The sequence below is a fragment of the Oncorhynchus mykiss genome, chromosome 25 (genome assembly GCF_057628025.1).
Source record: "Oncorhynchus mykiss isolate SJ-2025 chromosome 25, ASM5762802v1, whole genome shotgun sequence".
NCBI lineage: Eukaryota > Metazoa > Chordata > Actinopteri > Salmoniformes > Salmonidae > Oncorhynchus > Oncorhynchus mykiss.
Genome location: NC_143046.1, coordinates 91,653,464 through 91,663,384, shown reverse-complemented (window position 1 = coordinate 91,663,384; position 9,921 = coordinate 91,653,464). Strand labels below are relative to the sequence as shown.

Here is a 9,921-nt window from a genome sequence, read left to right as displayed (position 1 = left end):
GGGGTGTGTGGTCTGGCCGGCGATGCATCAGAAGACTTTTGTCATTGTTCAGGCCGAGTCGAGAAACCCTCTGTTTGCCTTGTTCATTAGGCATCACAGTGTCAGCTACAGAGAATACATTCAACGGCTCTGAAGTCAAAGTGACTGACGATTCTTTTAACTGTTCAAATGTGTTCAAACAAATAAAGCTTGCGTTAAAACTCTCCGGCGCTTCCAAATGAGGGAAATTAGCTGGTAGAGTTTGCAGAGCTGGTCATAATCGCAGATTGAAAGAGGAGGCTTTGTCCTAAAGTAGTGTAAGAAAGCAAATCACTTACTTTGAAGAAGCCGCGATGCTTTGTTGAAAAGCATGAAAAAAACAATACTTGGCAAGCTGCTCTCTTTATGAAGATTTCATGTCAACCCAATGCCCAAATATCTCATTTAACGGTTGTAGAATATAATGAATGCACTCTTTCATCACTACAATAGATTTCAAAACGTGCAATAAAGAAGTCATTAATTAATGACGAGAGTATACAAGTTAAACTGTTTTATGCACAGCCCAGAGAAGCCTCTCTGTCACCACCTCTCTGTGCTGTAATGAAGAGATCAAGGTGTGGATTAATGCGTTGACTGGGATAGGTGACGTAGCAGCTAGTCGACCATTAGCGGTTCTCTTTCTGCGCACCCGAGCTGCTGAATCTGACGCCTCGTTCGATTCCCCTACTCGTTATTCCATTTCGGGTGACACTACAAGTGTAAAAACACACACTTTGGACAACGACCTATCGTCATATAATTATAACGAGTTTCAGGAGGAAGAGTGAATAGTTTGTTTACTTAGATAGCCAACACTTAGTTTCATACAGAAAATGGCTATTAATAAAAAATTTAAAAATACATCATTCTTTATTTTAGTAGGCTTTTATTTTATTCAGCAGAATGCATATACAAGACTGAAGACGCGTGGTCGTTTTAATCACACACCTATATAACGCACCTACAAAATAAAACGGATCATTTTCTCCGGACTCTTAGGGAAAACTCAATTAACTTCAATCAAAACGAATCCCTGAATTAAGTTCTGAGACTACTGACATTGTTAGCTGTGCATCTAACTGAGCAGTAGACTTGTCTACAATGTGATTTTAATGTTACTCCTTGTTTAAGTCCCAGTCCATTGGTGAAGCTATTTGTTCTGCTGCTTGCAACATCTGTCGGCATCAAGGGCTTCTCCGCTGTAATTACATTCGGGGTTCAGATCCACGCAAATAATTTGTATCCCACTAAACCCTTTGCGATCCCCTACCCACCCCCAAACGGCTTCTGCCTCAACAGTCTTGTTCTATTAGGGTATTTGTACCATCCATCAACGAATTGGATAGGTTGTCGGGATGCGCCTTCCTCTCATCTGACTACTTAGAAAGACAAAGGCCCGCTGGGGGGCTGTTGACACCTCAAGGTCCGGGGAGTGGATAAAAGGGACGTGTTTCAGTGGGGAGCAGTACTCCTCTCCTCGCTGCACCAGGAGACACAACCTACCTTGGACCTAAGATCATTTTATTTTCCTCGCTTTTTCCTTAACATCGAGACTGACATCATGCAAGTTCCAAACAGACCAACAAGAGTGGACGCGTACGGGTACTCCGCCATGCGCCATTACGCATCGCTCTATGCACAGCCCACCGGCAGCCAGTGCGCAGTGGCGACCAAGCCTGCCAGCGGGCTGTCCTTCACCATCGATGCTCTGCTCGCCAAGCCGGTGGAGACGCACAGTGACTGGACGAGTCCCAAAAACCAAACCGCACCGCCACTACTTCCCTTCCAGACCCAGATGAGCTCTGCGCTGTCACAGTACCTCTACTCACCCAAGATGCAGCACACGCCGGTACACAGTCACACACAACCCGGATACTCTATCTATTGTTGCCTGCCGTTCTCTTACCACGCGTCGTGCCGTGGGGCCTTTCGTATACAAGGTAAGCGTTAATCCAACGTTCCATTCTAGCCTATTCCATGACGCAATCTAAACACAATCGCCTAAAAGAAAAACACGATACGGTTTTAAAGTGTTGTCCGTCTGTCTCCTTTCACAGAAAGAGGTCTGTCAAAGTCCCACTCATTCAAACTCAAGGGAGGGAAATCCAAGCGGATACGCACCAGCTTCACCAACGAGCAGTTGGATCGGCTGGAGAAGGAGTTCGCCCGGCAGCAGTACATGGTCGGCTCGGAGAGGTTCCTTCTGGCGTCGGGTCTGCAGCTCACAGAGGCTCAGGTACAAATCAGATTCCAAATCCAACTTTCTTTGAACCAAAGCAAAGTTCCAATTTAATTGTTATTTTTATTTTTTTAATCAACAACATAAAATAGAATGTAACGAAATAAATGTGATTCTCAGGTCAAGGTGTGGTTCCAGAATCGACGCATTAAATGGCGCAAGCAGAGTCTGGAGCAGCAGCAGGCCAAGCTGGTTAAACTGGGCCTTGTCGTAATCCCAGTGAAGAGTCCTGGTTCTCAGGGTCTGGAGGAGGGAGATGAGGAGGAGGAGATCGAGTCCTCAGACACAGGATCAGATGTGGATATAGATGGGCTCCCTGACCACTGCTGACCGGTCTTGGACCACAGAACATGAACTAAACCAGACAGTCCTATATGCCACTGGGGGACGAGGACATCACTACCCATTACTGTATAAATATTTAATTAATAGATATGAGGCTCTATTTAAAACATGTTTATTGCTTTTAAGACTTTCAGTCTCTTTTTATGAAATCAATGTTTGTATATTCTGATTGACATATGCAAGAAATATATTTTCTAAATCTATATCCGTGTCCATTTCTTTATCAGTAGTTCTTAAATAATGATTTCACTAAAAAAACGAATTGAAGAACCGTAACCGTAACCCTTACTGTCTAACCCTTACTGTCTAACCCTTACTGTATAACCATAACCCTTACTGTCTAACCCTAACTGTCCAACCCTTACTGTATAACCCTTACTGTCCAACCCTAACTGTATAACCGTAACCCTTACTGTCTAACCCTTACTGTCTAACCCTTACTGTATAACCATAACCCTTACTGTCTAACCCTAACTGTCCAACCCTTACTGTATAACCCTTACTGTCCAACCCTAACTGTATAACCGTAACCCTTACAGTCTAACCCTAACTGTCCAACCCTTACTGTCCAACCCTTACTGTCCAACTCTAACTGTATAACCGTAACCCTTACTGTCCAACCCTTACTGTCCAACCCTTACTGTCCAACCCTAACTGTATAACCCTTACTGTCCAACCCTAACTGTATAACCGTAACACTTACTGTCTAACCCTTACTGTATAACCGTAACCCTTACTGTCTAACCCTTACTGTATAACCGTAACCCTTACTGTATAACCCTTACTGTCCAACCCTAACTGTATAACCATAACCCTTACTGTCTAACCCTAACTGTCCAACCCTTACTGTATAACCCTTACTGTCCAACCCTAACTGTATAACCGTAACCCTTACAGTCTAACCCTAACTGTCCAACCCTTACTGTCCAACCCTTACTGTCCAACTCTAACTGTATAACCGTAACCCTTACTGTCCAACCCTTACTGTCCAACCCTAACTGTATAACCCTTACTGTCCAACCCTTACTGTCCAACCCTAACTGTATAACCCTTACTGTCCAACCCTAACTGTATAACCGTAACACTTACTGTCTAACCCTTACTGTCTAACCCTTACTGTATAACCGTAACCCTTACTGTATAACCCTTACTGTCTAACCCTTACTGTATAACCGTAACCCTTACTGTATAACCCTTACTGTCCAACCCTAACAGTCCAACCCTAACTGTCCAACCCTTACTGTCCAACACTTACTGTCCAACCCTAACTGTATAATCGTAACCCTTACCGTCCAACCCTTACTGGCCAACCCTTACTGTCCAACCCTTACTGTATGACCCTTACTGTTCAACCCTTACTGTGTAACCCTTACTGTCCAACCCTAACTGTATAACCATAACCCTTATGGTCTAACCCTAACCGTCTAACCATTACTGTATAACCCTAACCCTTACTATATAACCCTTATCGTCCAACCCTTACTGTATAACCCTAAACCTTACCGTCCAACCCTTACTGTCCAACCCTAACCCTTACTGTCCAAACCCTTACTGTATAACCATAACCCTTACTGTCTAACCCTTACTGTCTAACCCTTACCGTCCAACCCTTACTGTCCAACCCTAACCCTAACTGTCCAACCCTTACTGTATAACCGTAACCCTTACTGTCCAACCCTTACTGTTTAACCCTTACTGTATAACCGTAACCCTTACTGTTTAACCTTTACTGTATAACCGTAACCCTTACTGTCCAACCCTTACTGTTTAACCCTTACTGTCTAACCCTTAGCGTCTAACCCTAACCCTTACTGTCTAACCGTAACCCTTACTGTCTAACCCTAACCCTTACTGTCTAACCCTTACTGTATAACCGTAACCCTTACCGTCTAACCCTAACCCTTACTGTCTCACCCTAACTGTCTAACCGTAACCATTACTGTCTAACCGTAACCCTTAATGTCTAACCCTTACTGTCTAACACTTACTGTCTAACCCTAACCCTTACTGTCTAACCCTTACTGTCTAACCCTAACCCTTACTGTCTAACCCTAACTGTCTAACCCTAACTCTTACTGTCTAACCCTAACCCTTACTGTCTAACCCTATTCCTTACTGTCTAACCCTAACCCTTACTTCTAACCCTTACTGTCTAACCCTAACCCTTACTATCTAACCCTTACTGTCTAACCCTAACCCTTACTGTCTAACCCTAACCCTTACTGTCTAACCCTTACTATCTAACCCAAACCCTTACTGTCTAACCATAATCCTTACTGTCTAACCCTAACTCTAACCCTTACTGTCTAACCCTTACCCTTACTGTCTAACCCTAACCCTTACTGTCTCACCCTAACTGTCTCACCCTAACCCTTACTGCCTAACACTTACTGTCTAACACTAACCCTTACTGTCTAACCCTTACTGTTTAACCCTTACTGTCTAACCCTTACTGTCTAACCCTTACTGTCTAACACTAACCCTTACTGTCTAACCCTAACCCTTACTGTCTAACCCTAACTTTCTAATCCTAACCCTTACTGTCTAACCTTTACTGTTTAACCCTTACTGTCCCTAACCCTAACCCTAACTTTCTAATCCTAGCCCTTACTGTCTAACCTTTACTGTTTAACCCTTACTGTCCCTAACCCTAACCCTAACCCTAACCCTAACCCTTACTGTCTAACACTAACCCTTACTGTCTAACCCTTACTGTCTAACACTAACCCTTACTGTCTAACCCTAACCCTTACTGTTAGACAGTTATGAAATCTGCCAGAATGAAGACCAAATGCTTTGCTGACAGGTCATTATCATGATGTAGATGAACAACTAGCATGTAGTTGTTATCAGCGCCAGCCGAAAGAGAGATCCTCTGCCTCTGATGGTTCTGAGTTACGGCCAGACTGAGAAAAACAGGTCATAATTAACAAGGATATTGAATCACCAATATATATTATATATATATATATATACATATATATATATATATATATATATATATATATTATTATAAATTCTTGATACATGTCTCCTCTCAGTCAGCCCACTGCCATCACGTGCATTCAACAGAGGATCACTGGTCACTTTAAATGGAGCACTAGTCACTTAAAAATGTTTAAATACTGGTTTACTATTTTCATATGTATAGACTGTATTCTATTCTACTGTATTTTAGTCAACGCCACTCTGACATCGCTCGTCTTAATATTTATATGTTTCTTAATTCCATTCTTTTACTTTTAGATTTGTGTTTACTGGAATTGCAATTATTATATATTTTTTTCAGAATGCCTGTAAAAATTGGAAATGAAAAATGTTGTGGCCAAACTGAGCAATCAGGGGAGAAGGGCATTGGTCAAGGAGGTGACCAAGAACCCAATGGTCACTCTGACAGAGCTCCAGAGTTCCTCTGTGGAGATGGGAGAACCTTCCAGAAAGACAATCCCCTCTGCAGCACTCCACCAATCAGGCCTTTATGGTAGAGAGGCCAGACGGAAGCCACTCCTCAGTAAAAGGCACATGACAGCCGGCTTGGAGTTTGCCATAAGGCACCTAAAGGACTCTCAGACCATGAGAAACAAGATTCTCTGGTCTGATGAAACCAATATTGAACTCTTTGGCCTGAATGCCAAGCGTCACGTCTGAAGGAAACCTGGCACCATCCCTACGGTGAAGCAGCATCATGGTGTGGGGATGTTTTTCAGCGGCAGGGACTGGGAGACTAGTCAGGATCGAGGGAAAGATGAATAGAGCAAACTACAGAGAGATCCTTGATGAAAACCTGCTCCAGAACACTCAGGACCTCCGACTGGGGCGAAGGTTCACCTTTCAACAGGACAACGACCCTAAGCACACAGCCAAGACAATGCAGGAGGGGCTTTGGGACAAGTCTCTGAATGTCCTTGAGAAGCCCCGCCAGAGCCCGTACTTGAACCCTGATCAAACATCTCTGGAGAGACCTGAAAATAGCTGTGTAGCGACGCTCCCCATCCAACCTGACAGAGATTGAGAGGATCTGCAGAGAAGAATGGGAGAAACTCCCCAAATACAGGTGTGCCAAGCTTGTAGAGTCATACCCAAGACTGGAAACTGTAATCGCTGCCAAATGTGCTTCAACAAATTACTGAGTAAAGTGATATTTTTTTATATATATATATACATTTGCAAAACAAAATAATAATATTTGTTTGTCATATGGGGTATTGTGATGTCATTATGGGGTATTGTGATGTCATTATGGGGTATTGTGATGTCATATGGGGTATTGTTTGTAGATTAATGAGGAAAATAAACAATTGAATACATTTTAGAATAAGGCTGTAACGTAACAAAATGTGGAAAAAGTCAAGGGGTCTGAATACTTTCCCAAAGCACTACAAGTGTCATTTTTTTGTCAAAGATCTACACAAAATACTCTCTAATGTCAAAGTGGTCTTTCTGGGTAAGTCTCTAAGAGCTGTGAGTCTTTCTGGGTAAGTCTCTAAGAGCTGTGAGTCTTTCTGGGTAAGTCTCTAAGAGCTGTGAGTCTTTCTGGGTAAGTCTCTAAGAGCTGTGAGTCTTTCTGGGTAAGTCTCTAAGAGCTGTGAGTCTTTCTGGGTCTCTAAGAGCTGTGAGTCTTTCTGGGTCAGTCTCTAAGAGCTGTGAGTCTTTCTGGATACGTCTCTAAGAGCTGTGAGGCTTTCTGGGTAAGTATCTAAGAGCTGTGAGTCTTTCTGGGTAAGTCTCTAAGAGCTGTGAGGCTTTCTGGGTAAGTATCTAAGAGCTGTGAGTCTTTCTGGGTAAGTCTCTAAGAGCTGTGAGTCTTTCTGGGTAAGTCTCTAAGAGCTGTGAGTCTTTCTGGGTAAGTCTCTAAGAGCTGTGAGTCTTTCTGGGTAAGTCTCTAAGAGCTGTGAGTCTTTCTGGGTAAGTCTCTAAGAGCTGTGAGTCTTTCTAGGTAAGTCTCTAAGAGCTGTGAGTCTTTCTAGGTAAGTCTGTCTCTAAGAGCTGTGAGTCTTTCTGGGTAAGTCTCTAAGAGCTTTCCACATTTTTGTCAAAGATCTACACAAAATACTCTCTAATGTCAAAGTGGTCTTTCTGGGTAAGTCTCTAAGAGCTGTGAGTCTTTCTGGGTAAGTCTCTAAGAGCTGTGAGTCTTTCTGGGTAAGTCTCTAAGAGCTGTGAGTCTTTCTGGGTAAGTCTCTAAGAGCTGTGAGTCTTTCTGGGTAAGTCTCTAAGAGCTTTCCACACCTGGATTGTGCAACATTTGCCCATTATTATTTTCAAAATTCATCAAGCTCTGTCAAATTGGTTGTTGATAATTGATAGACAACCATTGTCAGGTCTTGCCATAGATCTTCAGGTAGATGTAAGTAAAAACTGTAACTCGCCCACTCAGGAACAGTCACTGTGTTCTTGGTAAGCAACTCCAGTGGAGATCTGGACCTGTGCCGATTTTACTATTTGATTTAGAATTTTAAGACCCCTTGAAGTATCAAAAAACATTATTTGATGAAACATTATTACTGCTATTAGCCAATAGAAACACTGTGAATAACAGACAGTCCTTACTGCTATTAGCCAATAGAAACACATTGAATAACAGATAGTCCTTACTGCTATTAGCCAATAGAAACACATTGAATAACAGATAGTCCTTACTGCTATTAGCCAATAGAAACACATTGAATAACAGATAGTCCTTACTGCTATTAGCCAATAGAAACACATTGAATAACAGATAGTCCTTACTGCTATTAGCCCATAGAAACACATTGAATAACAGATAGTCCTTACTGCTATTAGCCCATAGAAACACATTGAATAACAGATAGTCCTTACTGCTATTAGCCAATAGAAACACATTGAATAACAGATAGTGTCCCTCAAAAAATGTAAAGGAAGTTTGTTCAGAAGTGTCTGTCCTATATCTGAGAGATGTAAGAAGGACCAGGAAGCATTATTTTAGTACATTTAGTTTTACATGTATTGTATTTAACCATTTATTTTTGGCACTAAATAGCCTCCATATATACTTCCATAAATGTTTCAACTGGTACCGAGGGACCTTCAGAAGAGTCTTGTGAGGCCTGTGGGTGTCCTGGAGCAGAACACAATGTGTTCCTGAGAGTCTTACCTTTACACAAACGGGTCGTATTAGTGTGTAGCCCAAACTGTTGAGACGCTACAGACAGAAGTTGGCGAGATCGGCTGTACCGACTTCAGACGAGTCCCAAGACACTTGCACAAAAAAAACAGATACTGTATCTCTAACTTAAACGGACAGATTTTTATGGGGATTTGTGTATTATGCAAATTCGATTTTGCGAGGACTTCGACCATAAGGGGTTTTAAAGTCACCTTTTGGTCAAATACCTGAGTGGTTTCCTTCCTCTCCGGCAACTGAGTTAGGAAGAACGCCTGTATCTTTGCAGTGACTGGGTGTTTTGATACACCATCCAAAGTGTAATTAATAACTTTCACCATGCTACAAGGGATATTCAATCCCTACTTTTATATTTTTTTTACCAATAGGTTCCCTTCTTTACGAGGCATTAGAAAACCTCCCTGGTCTTTGTGGTTGAATTTGTGTTGGAAATTCCCTGTTGGACTGAGGGACCTTACAGATAATTGTACGTGTGGGGGTACAGAGATGAGGTAGTCATTCAAAAAGAATGTTAATTAAACACTATTATTGCACACAGAGTGAGTCCATGCAACTTATTATGAGACTTGTTAAGCACATTTTTACTCCTGAACTTATTTAGGCTTGCCATAACAAAGGAGACGAATACTCATTGACTCCAAGACATTGAAGCTTTTCATTTTTTATTAATTTTGTATTAAAATGTTGAAATACAATAATTGAACAAAATGTGGAATAATTCAAGGGGTGTGAATACTTTCTGAAGGCACTTTATGCAGATCCCTTATTTTAGTAAAGAGTTATTTCATCTCATCCAAGGAAGCAAAAGGTTCTAGATAGAACCTCCCCCCCCCCCAAAAAAAAAACTATTTTGTTAGAGTGTAGACTAGTTATTGACTCTGTTATCTCAGAGCCAGACTATAGTATGAGTCAGTCTTACTGGTGAGTTACACTGAGGTGACAACCGTAGGTTTTTAGATGCTACACTGGACATGTAGGTTTTGTAAGAGTGTATTTAGTATAAAAAAACTTAAATATAAACATAAATATAGCCCACATTTTCATTTTTTTTTATTTTACATTTTCACTTTCAGAAAACACTCAATAATATTATAAATAATACTATTGATAAGTACATGCAAACTTGTAATTTTAGCCAATGGGAACTGCCCTTCTTAACTGCTCAAGATTT

At 41.6% G+C, this 9,921-nt stretch overlaps 1 protein-coding gene across 1 annotated transcript; it reads left to right on the top strand.

The window, feature by feature from the left end:
* Positions 1–1,582: 1,582 nt before the first annotated feature.
* Positions 1,583–2,590, top strand: noto (notochord homeobox). The gene is made up of 3 exons (XM_090219228.1): positions 1,583–1,967; positions 2,079–2,257; positions 2,381–2,590. The coding sequence occupies exons 1-3, from the start codon at positions 1,583–1,585 to the stop codon at positions 2,588–2,590; spliced, it is 774 nt and encodes a 257-aa protein (XP_090075354.1).
* The last annotated feature ends 7,331 nt before the right edge of the window (positions 2,591–9,921 follow it).